Source organism: Neopsephotus bourkii, unplaced genomic scaffold (genome assembly GCF_033783945.1).
Source record: "Neopsephotus bourkii isolate Nb327-2 ecotype Australia unplaced genomic scaffold, CSIRO-AGI_Nbou_v1 NB_1292, whole genome shotgun sequence".
NCBI classification, from domain to species: domain Eukaryota; kingdom Metazoa; phylum Chordata; class Aves; order Psittaciformes; family Psittacidae; genus Neopsephotus; species Neopsephotus bourkii.
This window is the reverse complement of record NW_026901776.1, coordinates 9,253,909-9,274,873: the sequence shown is the minus strand read 5'-3', so window position 1 is coordinate 9,274,873 and position 20,965 is coordinate 9,253,909. Positions and strand designations below refer to the sequence as shown.

Here is a 20,965-nt window from a genome sequence, read left to right as displayed (position 1 = left end):
CCAGCCTTGCTCTTCTCCAACTCCAGCCCCTGCCTGCCTCCTCCCTTTGTAGTTTCCCCAGTCTGCTCACTCCGTGAATTTCCAGCTGGAAATCTCACAGTGAGGTGCTTTCCCATCAGACAAGTCCTAAAGGAAATGCACTAAAGCAAATCTCACTGGCAGTGGTGGGAAGAAGGCAATAAGGCTCTGCGGAAATGTGCCTGATTTCCTGCTGGCTCCTTCTGCACGAGCCAGCAGCAGGCAATAGGCCTCAGCTCCCCTTTGGCCTGAAAATACAAAAAAAGCTGTTCTCGTGGAGCTGAAATCTGACTGTGCTTACCATGGCTCAACCAAGAGGCTGAAAGAGAGCCTCGAACACTGCACTCAGAAGGACAGCCATAACAGCCATGCATACCCAATGCTTTGAGCCTCCCCTTTCTCAGAATGGGTGAGATCAGAGAAAAGTGTGCTCCAAGCCAGAGCAGGACCAAAATGTCACAACAATGATGTTACTCACACCTCCAGCATCAGCAATGAAGTTACACACTATCCCTATGCAACAGCTTCCCTTGTCTCATGGGAGCAACAACCCTCATGCATGGTCTTCACGCAGCACCGTGGCTCCCCTCCCATGTGGGGACCTCAGAGCCCATGTAGAGCCAAACCCTGACCAGGTCTGCAAAGTCTGGAGTGGGAGATGGAGTGCAACCTCAGCTGGGGCACTCAGGTCCCTCCAGACCTGAACTACTAAAGCAAGAGATCCTGATATGATCAAACTCACCCGCCGTCTGCCCCTACTCCATACACACCTTTCCCCATCCCACATCTTGCACACTGGAAGCACTGCTTAATTAAATCCTAATAGGTGGGTGGCTGTTAAAACCCTGGCTCCTGCCCATGTGTAAATGCATGTATCCCACTCCATACAGCGCTCTGCACCTGAGCTGGGTCCTAGTTAGCATAGAGATGTGACCCCATGAGCTTGCTGTCCTGCAGCCCCCCAGGAGCAGTGCCAGGCTGGTAGGGGTCACAGGGCAGAGCAAGGTGCTAGGGAGGCTCAGGAAGGTGCAGGGAGGAGCGTGGAGTTTGCACGGTGGGGGCTCTGTATGGCGTAGCAAGGACAACAAGCAATAGCACTCTGCTGATAAGAGCAGGTGCTGCAGCTTCTTTAACACTTGCCAAGGACCTGCACATTAGGCTACATGGAAACAACACTGACCTACATGTGCCCCAGAGAAAGCACCGCAGGCTGCTCTCTGCCTTCCTGAAGCTGGTGGCTGGTGCATTCCTATCTGGGCAGGGAAGGTGGGAGCTCCTGGGATCCCTCCGACCCAATGGGGTAGTCCCCAAGTCCTGCTTCTGCCAGGGCAGCAGGGAATAGAGCCAGGCAGAATGAGGAAGGTGCACTGTAGGAATGAATGGGTCAATGGGTACCTTTGTCCTCTGTGCCCTCTCTTCCCTCCAGATCAGAACAAGGAGGCAGACAGGTCAGGACAGGGCAAAAACAAAGCCCATGGCTCATCTTCAAAGAGGAAGAGGCTCATTAATACCTACCAGCCCAAGATAATAAGAGCAAAGATGGCATGACGGGGAAATTATGCCAGCAGTTAATTACGCAGCTTGGGGAGGAAAGGTGAAAAGGAACAACTGCAGGATGGAGGTTTCCTGCTGCTCTGTGTGATGGCACTGGTTCAGGCTGAAGTCAGTTTCTTCAGCATCTTCACTGCAGGTAGCTGGCACAGTGCAAGGCCCCTTGTCTGCACTAGCTAGGAGCAAACAAACTCCTGGGGGCTGTGTTACAGCCCTCAGTGCTGTGCAGAAAGCACCCTGTAAAGAACATCTCAGTGAGCCAAGAGAAAGCCTACCTGTCTTTTCCAGGAGCAAAAGGCGATGGTGAGAGCAGGAGTGCCCTGGAGAGCACATGTGTGGTGCTGGCACTGCACTGACACTGTAGCAATAACCCATGAGCCACACTCAATCAGTGAATCTGAGAGAAAAGCATCCCTGCATAGTCACATCCCGAGAGAGCTTTGTAGTGCTCTGGTGAGACCCCACCTGGAGTATTGTGTACAGTTCTGATGTCCTCAACATAGAAAGGACATGGAACTGTTGGAACAAGCCCAGAGGAGGGCCACAAGGATGATCAGGGGACTGGAGAACCTCCCGTATGAAGATAGGCTGAGAAAGTTGGGGCTGTTCAGCCTGGAGAAGGCTGCGTGGAGACCTCATAGCAGCCTTCCAGTATTGGAAGGGACCTATAAGGATGCTGGAGAGGGATTCTTCATCAGGAACTGTAGCAATAAGACAAGGGATAACGGGTTCAGACTTAAATAGGAGATATTCAGGTTACATATAAGAAAGAAAGTCCTTACTGTGAGAGTGGTGAGGCACTAGCACAGGTTGCCCAAGGAAATTGTAAATGCCCCATCCTTGGCAGTGTTCAAGGCCAGGCTGAACGGGGCTTGGAGCAACCTGGTCTAGTGGAAGGTGTCCCTGCCCATGGCAGTGGGGCTGGAACTGGATGATCTGAAGGCCCTTTCCAACGAAACCATTCTATGAATCTATGAAGGCAGGGCTGGAAGGAACCCAAGGCGTGTGGCAGCCTGCAGGGGCTGACAAGCAGGAATGATGAGGGGATGGGGTGCAGGAGGGGGTGGGATTTCCCATGTCGGCACTCACTGATGTCCCTCAATTGTGTCGGCTCACAACAGGCAACTGAGGGGCTGTTGGTTGGGCTGCTTCCTGCTTCGGAGCAGCCGGGAAGTGCACCCAGCTGTGGCCAACAGCTGCACAAATTCCTCCTGCAGCCCCTAGCCCTGGGGAATCTAGTGGGCTCAAGAATACAGGCTCACTTGTCTGCAGTCCCACAGCACCAGGGCTTGGCTGCTGCTGCCTTCCCACACAGCCCGCAGCTCCACAGCCTGCTCCCGAGAGCGCTGGTGAGTACAGGCAGGGACTGTGTTGGTCTGGCAGAATTAGCACCTAGCAGGGGTGTGAGCTCACATTTAACTACAGGCTTAGATTTTACTACAGAGGTGGAGAGAACAGCATAAAAGGGCTCCACAGAAGCTCCTGGTGCTCCTGCCTGGGCCAGGCTCTCCGTTAACACAACTGGTTTGCTCAGGAAGGGGAGGAAAGCAACCGTCCCCAGCATCCCACAGCCAAACCTGGGAGCATTATCTCAAGCAGCACCTGGAGCGACCCCGTCCGCGCGGCTTTGCTGCCAGCCAGGGGGCTGTGCCCCACTGCTCGCACAGCAGCAGCAGCACATGGCGCCCAGCCCATGTGCCTTCCCGTGGGTCCTCGCAATGCGCGCCCAGCTGCGGCACTGCACACAAACAGACACAAACACGGCTGCTCGCGGAGATGTGCATCCCCGCAGCTGGAGCACCGCGGCACTACCCCTTCGGTGAAGTCCTGCATCTGCATCACTGCGCTTCCCAAAAAGACATGCTAGCTGCTCTGCTCTGCCTCCCCCAAACCACGTTCTCCCCACAGCAGTAACTACGGAAGGAGATTTGGAGTTACCGTGCGAGGCAGCAAAGAAAAGCCACAGAAGAAAAGCCCCCCCATCCCAAAAGGCAGCATGTACACACACAAACCGTCCTAGCCGCCACTCACACACCGCATCCCCACCTCGCAGCAGAGCTTGCGGTGCCGCTTGGCTCCTTCCTAGGGCTCCCGGGGTCGGGGAACCACGAACCCGACAGCTTTGAAAAGCTGCTGGGAGCCATGTAGGGAGCCGGGGGGGGGGGGCGGGGGGGCTCGGAGAGCAGGTTACAATCTCCCCGACTTCAAGCCAATACCTTGGACCCTGCTGCCCACCGCTGCGCCCCGCTCCTTGCCGACTCCGGCGCCTTCTGACCCCGCTGCGGATGGGAAGCTGCCTCCTCCCTACCCGCTCCGCAAACTCCTCCTTCCTCTTTTGCCGCCTTCAGCGCCACGCGGTTCCCGCATGGGTTTCCCCGCCTCCCCCTGCGGGGAGGGACCGGGTCGGAGGCGGCGGGACCCTCCGGGGGAGCCGTTCCACCTGCGCCGCGCTCAGACACCTCCTCCTGGCCCCCCTCCGGGGGAAGCAGCGGACACACCGCCACCCCATCCTGGGCCGCACCCGGCTCCGCTCTTGCGGCCGTGCCCAGGCGTTACTAAATGTTAGAGCTCCAAAAGGAGCGGTACGTTATATCACGGCGATAAATGGGGGGCGAACTGGCTCTGTTTGCTGTGTCCGGCGCTTGTCCCCGCAATGCGCCCTAATGCAGGCAGAGGAAGAAGGGGCAGAAGGCGGCAGAGGAAGAAGGCAGAGGGGGTTCCCTCTGCTGGCAGTTAGCACTGATGGGTGTAAATACATACATACACAGGTGTATATAGAACCATAGAATGGTTAGCGTTGGAAGGGACCTTGAAGCTCACCCAGTTTCAACCTCCCTGCCACGGGCAGGGACACCTTCCACTAGACCAGGTTGCTCCAAGCCCCATCCAGCCTGGCCTTGAACACTGCCAGGGGTGGGGCAGCCACAGCTTCTCTGGGCAACTTGTGTCAGGGCCTCAACACTCTCACAGTAGAGAATTTCTTCCATATATCTAATCTAAATATATATCCTCGTCCAGTTTAAAACCATTCCCCCTTGTCCTGTCACTACATGCCCATGTAAAAGGTCCCTCTCCAGATTACTTATAGCCCTCCTGGTGCACTGAAAGCCACTCTAGGGTCTCCCCAGAGCCTTCTTTTCTCCAGGCTGAACGAGTCCAGCTCTTTCAGCCTGTTCCCATAGAAGAGATGTTCCATCCCGATCATCTTTTATATTTATGAGTGTATGTGTGTATATGTATGTAATTATCATTACCTTGGGTTGCAGAGAGACTCAAAGAGAGCTTTTGCACTGTGCATTCATGGTGGTGCCACCCAGGATGGCAGGTAATGTGCAGACCCCTCTGAGGTTTAGCCATTCCCCTGTATCCAAAGAATAAGTGTCATATGTGTCCAGTATCCAAAGGGGATACTGGACACACATGGGTTCAAAGCCAGGTTTTTTTCTGGCTGTCTGTCTCCAGACTCCTATCTCTCCAGAACAGGTATCTATTCCACTAAGATAAAAGCCCGTCATATTGCTTAGGTGCCAAGGTGCAGCAGGACTCGGGGTACTTTGTCCCGCAGCAAAGGGGAGTGCCCCTGACTCCAACCTTGTATCCGGGTGGTTAAATGTCCTGCAGAAATCTGTTTTATGTGTCTCGGTGTCGCCAGGTGCTTCTGATGGAGCACGGGCCCCTCCTCACTTTCTGCTCCCCTATGCTGGCATCAGGAAGTCCCTGAGGCTGCTTTGAATGCAAAAGCATTTGATCCATTAATAAACAGCCCCAGAAAATTCTCTCCAGACAGTGATGCAGTTTGGGCTGGAAATTGAAATCAGAAGTTAAAACACCCCCGAACGCCCTGGCAGATTCCCATCCTCACGATCTCTCAGTGCGATGATCTCTAACACACATCTTCCTGCAGGATCCAAGCACCAAGCTTGTATTTTAAGAGATGCACACAACACCACCACGTAACTAGGCCTCAGAGGAAGGACATGCTCTTTTAAAATCTAACATGCATATTTTACAATATTTCTGTCTTCACTGATTTTCACTTTTTCTCACTTTTTACCCCTCTGGCCTCTTGGAGTTGCCTTTATTTTCCTTTATTGTCTATTTTCTATATTCTGAATTAATTTTCCTATTTCCTTTGCCACGAGAATATGAGCACATCCAAAAGGGCACCTGAGAGACAAAAGTGGCCCATAAATCTATGCAGAAAATGCATATACATATATATATGTATATATATACACAGGCTTCCCAGAGTGTGTATAAACATTCCTTCCCAGGCATCACCATTCCTGTAAGTGTTCACAAACTGTGTAGGTGAGGCCTGCAGTGACATGGCTTGGTGGTGGCTTTGGCAGTGCTGGGGAACGGTTGAACTTGATGATCTTAAAGGTCTTTTCCAGCCCAGTTGGTTCTATGATTCTATAAGCAAGGAGTCCCCAAAGCCCAAGAAAGAGGCAATGGGGAAGGGGTGAGACAGCTCTCAGTGCTCTCTGAGACACAATGATGCCATTGCAGAATGTCACCCCCAGGAAGCAGCTTCTTTGCTGCCCTGCTCTGCAGCAACCTCTGCCGCTGGATCTCTCCCTCTTGCTGATGATAGATACTTGTTGTGGATATGGGGTTCTGAGGCCAGATAGCAGGGTGCACTGACTACATCAAGTGAGCAGCAGACAATGTTGTCAGATACTAAGACAGGAGGCTCTCGTCTTAAATGGAAGATTCATATCAGATCAAATTCAATTTAAAAGCTCGCATCTCTGCTCCAATTAAGTTCCTGCTGTGTCTCCCAGGCAATGATGGATCCAAGCCCTGGGCCTGCCTTTCTTCCGCCCACTTTCCCTAAGCCTTTCCAATCTGGAAGGTCTTCTGGGTTAAGCTTCAACACCGGAAAAACCTCCATCCTCTCTTCTCTCTTTCTCTCCTCTTCTCTCCAGAAAAAGCAAAATAGAAGAGCAAGGCTGCCTGCTGTGGGATGTCTCATGTCACCTCCTCTCTAACTTTCAGGTGTGCCCTGCTGTCACAGCGTCCCATGAGCCCCCATGGCAGTCCCTGGGACATGGATGCTGTGGCTCCTCAGGGCCCACATTTCCCCTTGTCACATCCACATGCTCAGCAGCATGAGCTAAAATGTGTCAGCACCACAGTTTTATTCTTCTATATAAGCTCTGACTTCAGCACAGACTAAAAGCTGTGGGAACTGATGCCTGAGCGCAGGGTCCAGACTGGCAGTGCCCAGCCGAGCTGCCACCATGCTTCCAGTAGCCATGACAGGGCTCTCAGCATCATTAAGAGCCTCAGGCCCCATCAGGAGGAGAAACACCACAAAATTTACCTTTGAGTGGATATTCTGGGAAGCGTCTGCTTCAGGACAGGGTAAGTGCAGCCACTGCCTCACCTGAAGCTTTCAGCAAGGAGGTGCATAGCACTTACCATCACCAAAGGACAGGATTAAGTGTTCTCTAATTCACAGCTCTGTTCCTGTCTACACAGCCAAGCCCAAGCACGGGAATCAACATCTCTCAAAAGATAAGTCTCTCGGTGGAGACAGGGGGGTTGAAATCCATTAGCGCTGAGCAGCACCACAGCCAGGGTGACTGCAGGCAGACAGGAGACCAGCACACACACCCGAGGGGAGGAGAGGAGAAAGGCAGCCTCCAGCTCCTAAACACAGGATGGGCTGCCTGCAGTGTCTCTGCACAGACCTCAAGAGCAATGTACAGTCCTTGGGGCAATTGATGCCAACACCGGTGTGTGGTTTCAGGGGGACAACACCTCCTCTGTGAGGGGAGGTGACAAATGACACAGCTGGTGACACCTCACTGCCCCACAAACACCATGAGCCTTTGCTGGAGAGCCAGGCTGCCTTGCTTCCTTTTGATGGGGGATGTGTTGCCTTTGCAGAGCCCTCTGCTCCCAAGTGACTCTCATGTTATCGTCTTCACCTTTGTGAGTACAATAACAAGCCTCCCCGAAGAAGCAAACAGCTACCAAAATGGATTCTCCTCCAAACTGGAAACAGCTGCTGCTTTGCCCAGTACTGGTACTGGGCCCACCGCTGTACACCACCAGTACAACGCACAGAGCTAGATGCTTCTCCCCTATGAAATATACGCAAGGAGAAATGGGAGCCTCGAGTGGAGCCTGGGGGCTTGTTGCTGTTCCACCCCCCCCATCCCCGAAGCAGCAGCATGGTGCCAAAATACGCTGCTGCTGTTGGCAGATTGCTGCTATCCCCCAAGCAAAGGGGGAAGGCAGAGCCCTGCTTTCCCAGAGGAAGCTGCCAGCAGAGCCTCTCCCTTACATAAGGCTGGGAATCCCATGGACATGCTCCCCAGGACACGCTGATGGGGCTCGAGCTGCCCACACCTTCGAGTTTCTTTCCTGCAACCTCAAACGTGCACCGCAGGCACCTGAACCCCAATTTGTATGGCTCTGCTCTAAGCTAGTCTGTAACAGGCAGAACAAACAGGCAAAGTGCGCTCCCTTCAGAGGCATCTCCTGCCAAACCTTTCACAAAAGCTGGGATTTTTTTAGTTGGGCTTATTTTTTCCCCTCCCTTCTTGTCGCAATTCCCTGCTTCAGCTAAAGCCATGAAATCCAACAGTGGGAAGCAAACAAACAGCTGGTTTGGAAAGCAAGAGTGAAAAGGGAGATTTATTCCAGGCAGTGGGTAATGCATCATATGAGATGAAGGAATATTTTCCATTCCTCTTCGGTAATATTTGAGTTTTAGGGCCTGAGGAGACAGCATTTGCAGGCACTCAGTGTTTCCAGGATCCTTTACACTTGGCACTCACGTCAACTGTTATCCTTGGAGATTTGCAAGCACTTTGCAACCCTACATTAATAAACCCACCAGCCCTCCCCTGCAATGAGATTTCCTCTCCCGTGCTTGGGGCAGGGGAAACTGAGGCACGGCGAGGCCATCACCCTCCAGCAGGGCAGGATGCATACATAAAGCTCTCCTTCCAAGTACAAAACTGCCCTTCCCTTTGCGAGCATGACACACGGCAACAGCATTTCCCTCCATCAGGCTCTGCCTGCCCTGTAGCTCACCTCAAAAAGCCTCTGCACTGGCTCTCAGTGTGACAGAGCAGAGAAACAGAGAGCCAGTGTGTTTAAAAGGCAGAGCAGGCAGGCAGGAGTGGGGTAGCAAGCAGATTAGCAGCCGTATCCGATTCTCTGCATGTGTGACAAGGCAGCGGAGCACAGCCGGGTTGGGAAAGGGGGAGAAGGGGCATTTTAATCAGTCACATGGAGGGAAACACAGAAGATGCTGGACCTCTGTCAAGTGCCAGCAGGTTATTAACCTATTAGCCAATGGGGGGGTTTGGGAGGGGTGACCACTACAGGGTCCTGGGAATCCAGTTACAGTGAGACTGGTGGATGCTTTGATAGTCAAAGCATCTCAGCCTGCTGCTGAGATTAGTGAATGGCTTGGGGACAGTTTTGGTCTTCCTGTTCCCTTGCTGGCCCTGGCTGACCCCGGAGCAGGGCCCTGGCTCCAGAGCTGCTGGCAGAACCTTCTGGGGTGGAAATTCTCTGGTCATTATTTGCAGGGCTCCTGCTGGTGACCCCCTGAGACCTTGATGCCCTGCCCTGCATTTTGGGAAGAGAGGTGGCAGGATGGAGGTGATGCTCACCTGATGGCCTGAGCCTGGCTGGAATGAGGTGGGAAAGGAGCGGTCTGTGATCCCCTGCTGAGCTTTGCTTGTGGCAAGGCGATCCAGACAGGCACGTCACCGTCACCGCTTGCAGGGAGCCCTGAGGATCTCCATCATCCTGCTATCCTTCTGCTTCCTCACACGACTCTACCTGCCGGGATAGAGTCAGGCAGCTGCCTGAGATTTCTTCACCAGGGCACTGAGGGCAGCTGAGGAGGAGCACTGGGTGAACACCTGCAAGGAGAGGAAGGCACATGCTGCCAATTGGCCCCGCTGCCTGCCCATGCCCAGCATCCCCCCTCGCTGGTAACACCAAGGTGCAACGCATGTGCATTGCTACGCCCAAAGCACTCACAGCTCCAGTGAGCAGCAGGGAAGGGCTTTGACCCTGAGCACCTCCAGCCCAGTGGTGGGGCTGTGGGTATTTTCCAGCTGGGTAAGTAGAAACAAACCCCACTGTGCACTGGGTGGGCACAGCTCAGTAAGGGGCTTGGAGTGCCCACAGGGCTCCCCGGGGGTCCAGCCAAGCTTCAGCCCCTCTCATATGAGTGGAGGGGAGGGCCAAGGGCCTGGTACCCTGTAGGACAGCAGCATCTTTGGGGTGCAGAGCATCTCCCAGCTGAAAGGTTGTGGGGGGACACAAATCCCTCTGCCTAAACTCCTGCTGAGGGTCTCTCGTCCCTGTCACCTCCTGGTATGATCCTTCCCACAGCAATCCCTCCTCAGTCAATCCCCATCACTCTGCCTCCCTTCTTGCACTGCCGCTGCCCTCTCCTCTGCTCCAGCTGCCCATTTGCTTACTCTTACAAGTATTTACTGCCTAATGACACCAATTAGGCACTGAGTTGCTGGGTGACTAGTTACTGAGTGACAGCTGCACAGCCACCGGCCAAGGGTTAACCCCTGCTGGGACCTGGGCAAACCCAAGCAACACAGCGTAGGCTCCCTCCCACCCGGCAGGGTTAACCCCTGGCACAGCGGCAGGCAGCAATGCCCGGCAGTGGTCAGACACGGCAGCCCCAGGGCATGGCCGCTCTGAGCACCCAGCCTCACCATGTCATGGTCTCACGCTGGGTGTCCTTGGTGGAGGAGGGAGCTGGCATGGGCAGGGACAGCCGCACTATAGTCAAGGTCATCCGGCCCATTGAAGCTGCACCGGGGGCACATCCCGCTCCTTGGCCAGCAGCACCAGCCTCCCGCGATGGAGCAGAGCCATTGAAGAAGGAGCCTGCTGGCACCCGGCCACCCTCGTAAAACACCACAGGGGAGCTGTGGGCAGCTGGGAACCGGGGAACCTGGCAGGAGGAACAGGGTGGCAGCCGCTGTGTGGTCCCGCTCCCTGCAAAGCCTTTGTAGAGCATGGCTGAATGCAAGCCCTGAGCAGACGCCTGAAGCCGTGGCTGCCCATCAGCCTCCCTGAGGCACCTCGGTGGCAGTGGGCAGTCATGCGCTGGCTCTCAGTGGCCACAGGCTGCTCACCCTGCACGGCAGGGCAGGGGCAAGGCACCCCCTGCTCCCGGAGCCAGCCTGCTCCTGGGCAGGCTCCGTGGCCACTGGCATCCCTGGGACCATGGCACATGGCCATTTGCAGAGACGAGGGCTCCAAACACAGGCCCTGGAGCTCTCATGGCCATGTTGGCCCCGATCTGTGCCCAACCCAACAGTTGCTGGCTGGTGTGGCAGAATTCAGCCCTGTGCAAACGTCTGGCACGGCTCACTAAATCCTGTTTGGAGACTCAGCCCGTCCCGTCATGCTTTCCCCCTTGGGTGAATCGGCAGCGGAGCTGTGGCTGAATGCTCCCAAACATGCCCTAGGGAAGTCTCCAGGAGGGCCCTTTCCCACACTTTCCAACAGTACCAGCCATTCATCATTTTCCCTCCTTGCCAGTCATGCTTCCATGGGTTCCCAAGCCCAGCATCCACCCATGGGCAGAGGATGTGTCCACACAGCCCAGGGAAAAGGGAACTCCCAGGAGGGGTATCCTGCACCCCTCATGCATGGGGCTGGGTGTAACCTCCCTGGATGCCCTGCGCTCATGCTGCTGGGGGGGGGGGGGGGCCTGGCAGGGTTTTGGTTATCCCTAGAGGGGAATCACCTGCTTCTGGGCGCTGCCCGTCCCCCTTGTAAAGCGCCGTGACCCCCGATGGGCTGTAGCGGGGTTGTGCTGTGGCTGTGCTGGGTCTCTACTGTGTGCTGTGCTGCGACACCCCCCCCCCCCCCAGCGCCCTTAAGCTCACGCATGCCGGTGCTGCCCCCTGCTGGCGCGGCCCGGCGCAGCCCTCCCCTTGCGGCGGCCCCCGTGAGACCTGTAGCTGTTGGGGGACCCCAACCAGGCCCCCCGCTCCCCCCCAACCCGTGACCGGGGGCCCACGGGGAAGGGCTTAGCCAGCCGACGGGATTAAGTGGCCCCGCGGCATGTGGGAAGGAAGGTGGGAATGCAGAGAGGGGGGAGCAGCAGTGGCTGGTGGGAGAAGGTCAGGAGTTCCTGAACCGGGAATCATCATCCCAAGCTGTCCTTCAGGCAGTGGGATAGGGAAGAGCAGGCAAGGGCCGCAGCCCAGCCTCACTGAGGATGAGGAGGCAGCAGACTAGACCAGGGAGATGGAGGCAGCACTGGCACTGGGAGCAGTGTGCGCCAAGTGGGACCAGGCACCCCAAAGCGCAGGCAGTGATTCAGAGGGCTTGTGGTGTGTCCCCTGTGCTAACCCATGGCTGTGTGCAGAGTGGAACTGGGGATGTGAGGGAGGGAGCAAGGAAATCTGGGGTGGGGGATAAGCAAGGAAGTCATCCAGCTCTTGTTTTGGAGGAGGTGTGAAGGAACAGGGCAGCGTTTGCCTGTCAGTAACACCATGCAGAAGGGCAAGGATAGAGCTAGAAAACAGATTTCAGGGTCCTGCTATCACCCAGGATGGATCACCTGAGGACACAACACAGTGACAGTTACCCTGAGCGCAATACCTGTCTTGTGGGGCTGTGCTTGCAGTTCAACTGCTGGCCATGGAGAAAGGGGTCCTGGCTGGTCCTCCAAGAGCCCCGAGTCTCCGAGAAATGGGATGGGACAGGATGGGATGACATGGGACAGGACAGGGAGAAGCACAAGGTGTTGCTCCTCAAGGCAGCACACTCTTCAGAAGGCAGCTTGCCTGCCTCTCCCCAGAATGCTGGGCTATAAGGCAGCCGGGAGCATCCTTGTGTCACATCCAAGTGCCCAGCATTACCTCCCCAGGGGTTCATGGCCTGAAGCTGACTCAACACATCCCTCTCCAGTTGACAGGACTCAGCCCGCCTGCAGGGAAACAGCTTGCTTTGCTAACACTGAGACACAGACCCAGTAATCTCCTTTCTGGCAAGCCAGAAGAGGGAAGTCAGCCCTGACAATAGCGGTGGCTGGCTTCCCATGAAGAGCACCCCTTCTGAGGGGGAGCTGCAGGCATCTGCTGCTCCCTGCCTTCTCCATTCTCCCCACAGGACCTGCCATTTCCAGTGGGTGCAAGCAGGTGGAAAAGCCTCACTTGGCTTTCACCACCTGGAATGGCAGCAGCTTCCCAGCGGAGCCAAGCTGCTGCGCAGTGCCCAGCAGTGCTGCTGCTGTGCTGCTCCTGGCCCTGCTTTGCAGCTGTAGTCATGGAGGTGCTTGGATCCCTTCAAAATGCCAGGCTTCTCAGAAGAAAAAGAATTCCATGAAAGCCTGGCTTCCTAGTAAGCGCTGGAACCGCTCATTGCTGCTTGCAGCTAAGATCAGGGCTACCTCCTGTGATGCAGAACAGGTTGCTCTGCCACTGCTGCCCTCACCCCCCATCCCACTGCTCCCACTGCTGCCCAGCACACCTTCAGGGATGCTCTGGCTGCTCCTGGCAAGGAGCAGGGGCTCCTTATATGCACATCACAAGCAGGCCAGCAGCAGCCTGTGGCCATGCTCTTCCATCGCATCCTTCATCATCTTTCCCGCATCAAAAACAGCCTGGGGACTATGATAAAGGGCTTCATGGTTTCCTATCACCCAGCTGTGTCAGCTTCCCTTGCTCCCTAACTTTCCCCATCTACTGCAGCTCCTACAGCGCCTGCCTCCTCCCTGCAGCATCATCAGGGCGTGGGAAAGAGAGGGACAGAAAGCAGCAGCAGGGACCTTCATTCTCACCTCTTGCATGATGCCTTTACTGGGTCAGTAGGGCAGTGCTCTGACCTCAAGAGGCACCACAGATGCAAGGTAAGGGCCACTCCATGAAGCCTACACTGCCTGTACCTTTGCACAAGAGGTCAGGCTCCTGCAAACAAGCCTCGGATCCCAGGGGCAGCCAGGACCTCTCACCAAGCCAAAGCATGCTGAGGGCAGCCAGGGAATGGCGCCTGTGGGAGGAAGGAGCTGCATGGGAATGGTGCAAGGCTAGAGGGCAGGCTCCCAGCTGCCAGCAATCAGCCTACAAGTAGAAAAAGTCTGCTCTCACGGGAGAGTGCCCAGCTGTGGGCACAAAGGGCCTGTGAGAGGCAGATGGGGCTGCTGAAGAAGCCCTGTCAGGGAGGAGAGGGCATGACACAGCCCCAGGAACAGGAAAGGCACCCCAGCAGTGTGCACCCCTGGGACCATGCAGATAGACATGGGACTGGTGGGGCAGGGAAGGAGCCAGTGCTCAGGGAAGGCTGAGACTTACACTAAAGATGGCAGGGGCCAGTATGAAGGCCATGCCAGCCCTGGGGTGACATCCAGATGGGCAGGGTAACCAAACACCATGCCCACCTGGCTGGTGCTGGGGGGTGGCAGGGAGGCACTTGCTGCCCCATGACACTATCCTGGTGCCAGCCATACCTCCTGGGACAGGGACAGGTCCCGCTGGGGGGGGTAAGGTGGCAGCACCTAGGGATGCAGGGCCGAGTATGCTGGGGTGAAGCACCCGTCGGACTGCCTGACACCCCGCAGTACCCCAAGCTCAGGACGGGTGCCGGGGCTGCCCTGGAGCGCTGCCGCTACCGCAGCCGGGGTGCCCGCTCTGCCCCAGCACCCTGCGATCCCGCAGGCACCGGCGTCTGTTGCCCCCCACCCTCCGGCCAGCCCTGTCCGTAGGACGCCGCTCCCGCCCGGCCCAGGGTGTCCCGGGGCTCGGCCGTGCTGGCTTACGTGGTTCTATCCTTTCCGGCAGGCTCTCTCCGCGGTGCTGCCGGCGGGCGGTGCAGGATCCCGCTCGGCTCAGGCTCAGGCTCAGGCACAGCGCTGCCTGCAGTGCCTGCCTGCTGCTCGCCAGGTCCTAGCGCGCTGCCTGCCGCCTCAAGGACAACGCGCACAAGTGTGCGGGACAGCCCTCAACCACAGCCCGCGGCCGCAGCCGGTGCTCCCAGCCCTGCCTGACTCTGCCTCGCACCCCGCTCTGACCCGGGACCCCCCGCTGCAGCACCCGCGTCTGCGAGAAGGATGCTTCTGGGGTCCCCCGCTGTCGCATCCCCGGCACAGGGATGCTCCGTGCTCTGGGTTTCCCCAGCGCCTCGCCTCCTCCTGGAGCAGACGGCTGGCCCTCCTGCCCCTGCGCTCCTGGGGACCTTGCCCCGGGAGGGGGACACCGCTGTGCTGCGAGTTTGCAGAGCAGGCAAGGAGGGCAGGGTGCCGGCAGCCAGCCCCTCCGGTAATGCTTCCCCCTTCCACTCCCCGTCCGCAGCGGGGTCAGGCTCCAAACCCCTCGCAGCCACCGGACTGGAAAGCCACGGGTCCTGGTTGGAGTCCCAGACCTCTGTCCCCCGGGGGTGGGCGAGAACGGCAGCAGGTGATAGCTCCAGGAGCTCAGCACAGGCTACAGGGTGACCTTGCAGCAGCACTGCCGTTCAGCCGAAATGGGGAGCAAGTCCTTGGCTCGGCGAACAGGGATTTGAACCAGCCCCCCAGGGAACACCCTGTCTCCGAGGGAACAAGGCACAGCAGAGACAGCACTATCAGGGATAACCCCCCTGCCTGCACCTTGCCATTACCTTGAGGGCTCAGTTCTCCCGGTGCCAGAGGATGCTGCCTGCTGCCTGCTGCCTGCAGCCTTCTCGCTGCGCGGTGCCAAGTAGGGTCGGGGCTTTCCGCGAAGGCAGGACCAGGGTGCAGAGTCTTCACTGCCCGCCGGCTCTGCAGCCGGGGAGGGTTTGGAAGCCCTGGTGCTGGCTGGGCCCGGCTGAGCGCGGCTTCCGCTGGCTCAGCAGGTGCAGCCTGCAGGCACGGGCAGATTAGCGGGGCAGGGGGAGGAGAAGTGGTTTCTGCCATAGGAAACGGCAACCGGGATTCGTCAGTGAATTGCAGCGGGGCCGAGCGCCAGCATGGGGAAGGAGAGATGGGCGGCTGCGGGTAGGAAGCCACCCCGGGGGAAAAACGTATCCTGTGAGAGGAGGACAGCCCCGGGCACTGAGAGCAGTGCTGCGGGTGCCAGCGTCCTCCCTGGGATGGCACATGCCACCCCATGCTGCTGTGCTGGCCTCGGGCTATGGCAGGACGCTTGCTGAGCCTCCACCCCACTGTGGGTCGGCACCAGCCCCCTGGGGCCTGAGGGTGGGGGCCCCTCACACAGACCCCCCGCGCACACTGCCCCTGCACCGGGCCCCTCAGCTGCTCAGGAATGAACTGGCATCTGCCCACCGGCTGCTCTCCTGGTATGTGCGGCAGCAGCCTCCTCCCTAGCCCATCCCAGGCTGGCCCTCTCCCAGGACATTCCCCCTTCCCAGCCCTGCTATCCCCTCGCCTCTTCCCATTAAGGCAGCGCAGGCAGCTGGGCTTCAGTGCTGGAGGAAAACAGGTGCCGGAGCCAAGAGCGATGGAGCCAAGTGGAAGGTGGGAAGGCACAGGGGGAGCACTAAAAGCACAGCAACACCCCTCGCGGCGTGTCCTCCCACCCTGCAGTGGGAGCACGCAGAAAGCCCCTCTGCTGGTGATTCCAGCGTCCCCACCTCCAGTCCCAGTGGCACTGCAGGAGGGAAATGGGGTGGCGGGAGCACTTCTCTCCCAGCCCTTGCTGCAGAGCTGGGCTGCAGCCAGAACTTCTATTTTCAGCCCCAAAACATGTATAAGGAGGCGAGGAGTGTGCGCAGCCCAGCCTCACAGCGTGCCAGGGAGAGGCCCTGCTACCCAGAGCCCCGGAAGCTTCCCCTTCTACCCCTGGGGCTGGTGAATACTCAGTGCAGGCTGGGCTTCCCCTTTACCAGCGCAGGCAGGAACCAGGGCAGCTGAAGCTGGTGTAGCCTGGTGAAGTTACTGCAAAGTATTTGGGATGCAGGAAGCCCTGGGGGTCTGGCTGCACTGCCCTGACCCCTCCATGGCACAGAGTAACTGCTTGTCGTGACCTGGGCCAGCGGCCATCCGAGAGCTGGGCAGGCCTGGCAAGGCTTGGCAGGCAGAAGGATTTGCTCTGCAGGCAGTGGCTTCCCCACCGACCTCCTGCAGCAAGGAAAAGGGGCCCAGATGCCCCCTGGGATTAGCTGGGCTGGGTACAGGCACAGAGGAACCACAGGACAAAGCATCCTTGTGAGGCGCCCAGGCTTCTCCACAAGTAGGACTGAAGCGCATTGCAGAGGTCTCCCTCGCCTGAGGCTTCCCCGCAGCAAGGGCCACCATGCAGACAGAGCCTGACGGGTGCTGCTGGAGGAAGAAGCTCCCACGCTATGTGTCTGTTTATTTTTTAATGAAAACACCCCCCTCGCCCCCTGCTAGTGCTGCGTGTCGGCAGGATGCCTGGGGAGCCAGCGCACCCGGCAGGACGGGTGCTCAGCGCCAGGCTGCGGCGGCTGGAGCAGAGCTGCTCACCGCAGCCTCTCTCCCCTGGGGAGGCGGTGAGCTGGTGCTGGGAGCAGAGACCATGCTGGGATGGCACCCAGGAGGATCAAGGGCAGGCTAGGGCTTTTCTCCCCGTTGGCTGGGGCTCACTCCTTCTTCCCAAAGAACTTCTTGAAGACGGATTTGTTCTTGGGGCGAGGGGGGCTGGGGGTCTTCTCCCCCAGTGTGTCCTGTGGGGTCCCTGGCCGGGCCACGAAGGAGTGGCAGCGTGCTCGGGGCACAGCGGGTCCTTGCTCCCCAATGTACAGTGTGACCGAGTAGCTGCTCCCAGCCTCCATGGGTTCCTTGGGCACAGCCACTGGAGTGATCCTCTGGTAGGTGGCTGCAAGAGGGAGCAGTCAGCAGGGAGGGCAGGGTACCAGCAGATGCTGCCAGTCCCCCAGAGCTCACCCCGAGTAGGGAGCTGCAGCCAGGCACAGGGATGTGAGAGCGGGTGGATGCTGGAGCAGCATCACACCTGCCCTCGGGTGTCGGTGGGGACAGGGACAGTGGTGCCACCTTCTGGCAGTGACAGCGAAACCAGCGTCCTACCTGAGGTGAAGGAGTAGGACCTCCTCTTGTTGGCCACCAGCCCGTAGTCGTCATCTTGGCAGCTGTTGTCCCACAACCCCGGGGACCCTCTGGGTGACCACTGCTGCTCCCTGTGCCTGGACACGTAAGCATCCTCTGGAGCAGAACAGAGACAGGTCATAAAGCAGGGCCACCACAGGACACCCATGTCAGCCCCAGAGAGGACAGCAAAATGTTCTCCAGGAAGTGAAAGGAGGTAACTGGTGCTTTTCCCAACCCAGTTCCTGGGCATGGGGCTCTGGGCCTCCTGGCCAGAAAAGTCACCTGCTGCTGCCACAGTCCCGTTGGCTGTGCCATCCTGGCTGCCCAGAGCCCGCTGCAGCCAAGCGTTGGAGCAGGGAAGCACCACGATCTCCTGGCTCTTGGTGGTCGTGATCAGATGCTGCCCCTGGAGGTGGGAGCTCCCAGGGCTGGGGACCTTGCTGAAACTGGGATGTAGCAGATTTAGTTAACCAGACTGGTCCCCATATCCTGCTGGAGCAGCACACAAGGGCAAGCATGGGAGAGAGCTGTAACAATGAGACCCAGCTACTCCTGGCTACTCACCCCCCAGCACCGCCAGTGCCCTCGACATGCTGTGCTGCCACCTGGAAGTAATCCACTTCGGGGAAACCTGGGGGTACAGAAAACATCCTGCTAGGTGCAGGCAACGTGCAGGACCATCCTGTAGAGCCAGCCCCAGCTCTGGGTGCTCGTGCTGCATGGTGGGCCCCTCTGACCTCCTGCTGCGATGCCTGCTCTCGGTCCTGCCAACCCTGGTGAGACCTGAAGCCCCTTGGGTACGGCTATAGCAGTGGGAAGACCTCAGTATTACAGGTCTCCTTGCCTGGATGACAGGCAAGGTCTTTCCAGGCCCCACAGAGAGGATGCAAGAAGACCAAGGCGCAATTACAATTTTCCTGACACTAGGTTTTCGCTGCTGCGGCTCCACTGACGTCAGTTGTGCTATTCCTGATTTATAACTGTGTATGTGGTGTGAAAACAAAGCCTCCAAATCCTGCCTGGCAGAGATCTGCTGTTCCCAAGGCAAGTTAGGAGGAGGCATAAATCAGAGACAACACCACACTGCTTCTCTTCTGACCCTCCCTGTACCAGTGGGGCTGCACCCCATGGTACACACATACAGCCAGGGCCCTCTCACAAGCAAGGGCTGCTCACCTGAGTTTTGCTGCAGCTTGGAGACCCATTCGTTCATGAGGGGCTGGGAGGGAGCCCTCAGGAGGTACTCGGAGCCATCCTGCAGCCTGCAGGGAGGGAGAACAAGTCAGCAATGAGACAGACACGGGGTGCAAATACCACAAGCCCTGCCAGCCTGGGAAAGAGGGGAAACGGGTGAGAAAGAAAGAAGGAAATCATAAGCACTGCACTGAGCCACTGAGCAATGGCAGGTATTGGTGGGTGTCTGTCCCAGCCGGGGCACATCAGGGAGGGCTGTGCCCAGGTTTGGGGTGACTCACTGAAGCCTGAAGCAGTTGGTCTTCTTTGTGTACTCGGCATCCGGGGTGCAGACTGCCCCGGCGAGGTTCAGGGGAAGGGCCACCACGGAACTCTGCAGCACAGGGAACAGCAAGAGTAGCAGCAGGGTCAGCAGGTTCTGCCTTCCCCGCTGCCACCCTCCTACCCTGCTGCCAGCTCCGTCCCATGGCACTCCACTCTCCCCCACCACACCTTCAGGCTGTCCCTGCGGTCCTGGTAGAAGCACAGGGTCTGCCTCATCAGCACGGCGTGGAAGAGGCTCCAGGCCCGGCAGCTGGCCTGCAGGACACAAACGGGACAGCTCTGACACCACAGCTTTGGAAGAAGGCCATGCGACCCAGAGTGCACCCCAGCCCCGGTGAGCTCTGCCCTCCCAGCAGCACTGCCATGGTAGTGCCATGAGCACCCCTGGCTTCACTCATGCCCCAAAACCTGGATGCTTCCTGCCATGTCCCAGCACTCCAGCCTTGAAGAAGACCTGCAGCCATGCATGTACCTTCCTCCCTCCTGTCTGCAACACGTGCTTCCTTTCCAGTGTGCCCTCCATCATCTGAAACTCCGTTTTACCGGGAGGGACCTGTGAGGAGACAGGGGTGAATGATCCATGTTCTGGTAGTGCCATGTCAGGCCCTGAGCACATGGGATCTGCCTGACCCATCCTCAGCAGGCAATGCCAAGGTGGGAACGGGACAACAGAAGCAGTGTTCTGTGCCGTTTGTAGGCTTTTGGTGTGCAGTTTGCTGGAGCGGGTATCCCAGCTGCGGCCTGGAATGTCCCCCAACCCACTGCTTGACTCCAAGGGACACTCCATGGCTCTCACCTTGCTGCCCTCCCTCTCCTCTTCCCCACATCTCCGCAGATCCCAGGCGCTGGGGCCATCCAAGGAGGCTGTGGTGGACACCAGCTCCTCTGAGTGGGGGGACATCCCGTGCCTGCTGGGAGTGCCACCACTGCTGTGCCCTGCGCCAGGGCTCTTCTCTCGTGAAGGGCTGTGGAGGAGCCGGGCAGTGGTGGGAAGGGTGAACTTGGCCACTAGTATGTTGCTGGCTGACGAGAGGATGAGGGGCCCACCGGCAGTGGTGTCAGGGCTGGGTATGCTGCCTGCCCTGCTCCCTGGTTGGCGGTGGGCATGGCTGCCTGCTGGTATGCTGGGAGCCTGCTGGTCGTCTGCCCCATTCCAGATGGCCTGCAGCTCCTCCTCCTCCTCCTCAAACTGCCCATGGGCAGGGTGGCAAACCTCTCTGGTGCCCGATGCAGGGCTGTGGGGCTGAGGGGACCCCAGCTCCCATTCCAGGACGGAGAGCTGTGTGGGGGCAGCAGGGGAAGCTGGGGACACCTGGGGCTGGCTGCTGCCGGCTGGCCATTGTGTGTGGGCAGGGCTGGGCATGGCTCCTGCCCTGCCTGGTGCACCAGCAGGGGATGGCCCCGGCCCCGGCCCCGGTCCCAGCTCCAGCCGAGCGGCTTCACAATGCCTGGCCCTGCCACCGGCACCAGGACTGCTGTCCTGGCTCAGCCGGGCAGACAGCTCGTCCCCGTCCCGTCCGACCCGCTTGTGCAGCACGCCGATGTGGGGCACCCGGCTTGGCCTGAAGTCCAGGGGGTCTTCAGCAGTGCTGCCAGGGCGCCTCGGGCTCCGGCGCTCCTCACCAGCACAATGTGCCCTTTGCTGGCTGTAGCTGGGGTTGAAGCTCACCTCCTCGAACCATGTTCCTTGCTTGCTCTTAGGGGAAGACCCCAGCCCCTCACCAGGCCCCTGGGGACTGTGCCCATCCGCATCTACCTTCTTCTGCCATACAGCCCCATGCGTGCCTGTGGGCTCCTGCGGCCTCACTGCCCTGACCTGCCTCTGCTCCTGCCCCTCTGCTTCCTCTGGCCGCACCGTGGCCCCTCGGTGGCACC

General features: G+C 58.3%; 2 protein-coding genes across 3 annotated transcripts in view; both read right to left on the bottom strand.

The window, feature by feature from the left end:
• SLC29A1 (solute carrier family 29 member 1 (Augustine blood group)) overlaps window positions 1–14,476 on the bottom strand; it is a 32,883-nt gene extending 18,407 nt beyond the window's left edge. Inside the window, exons 1-2 of one of the 2 annotated variants that reach the window (XM_061365957.1) lie at window positions 14,345–14,476; window positions 9,210–9,381 (exon numbers count right to left, since the gene is read on the bottom strand). The gene's annotated coding sequence lies outside the window, so the exon portion shown is untranslated. Of the gene's footprint in view, window positions 1–3,785; window positions 3,954–9,209; window positions 9,382–14,344 lie in introns of those variants that run through there. The other variant, XM_061365958.1, reaches the window with a different exon arrangement.
• A 2,491-nt stretch (window positions 14,477–16,967) lies between these two features.
• On the bottom strand, window positions 16,968–20,501 carry LOC133218980 (spectrin beta chain, non-erythrocytic 4-like). Its single transcript, XM_061365953.1, has 9 exons — window positions 19,887–20,501; window positions 19,563–19,643; window positions 19,259–19,345; window positions 19,048–19,139; window positions 18,749–18,834; window positions 18,137–18,203; window positions 17,855–18,018; window positions 17,552–17,686; window positions 16,968–17,342 (listed from the first exon to the last, which is right to left on the bottom strand). Exons 1-9 carry the CDS (start codon window positions 20,451–20,453, stop codon window positions 17,107–17,109), a joined length of 1,515 nt encoding a protein of 504 aa, XP_061221937.1. The 5' UTR covers window positions 20,454–20,501; the 3' UTR covers window positions 16,968–17,106.
• Between the last annotated feature and the right edge of the window lie 464 nt (window positions 20,502–20,965).

Excerpts from the sequence above, each read along its gene's own strand:
- LOC133218980 (XM_061365953.1), bottom strand. The coding sequence starts at position 20,453 with ATGCCCAGCCCTGCCCACACACAATGGCCAGCCGGCAGCAGCCAGCCC. Across the intron at positions 19,644-19,886 it reads AGGAGAGGGAGGGCAGCAAG|GTCCCTCCCGGTAAAACGGA; the intron begins GTGAGAGCCATG and ends GTCTCCTCACAG. Across the intron at positions 18,204-18,748 it reads CAAGCTGCAGCAAAACTCAG|GTTTCCCCGAAGTGGATTAC; the intron begins GTGAGCAGCCCT and ends CTGTACCCCCAG.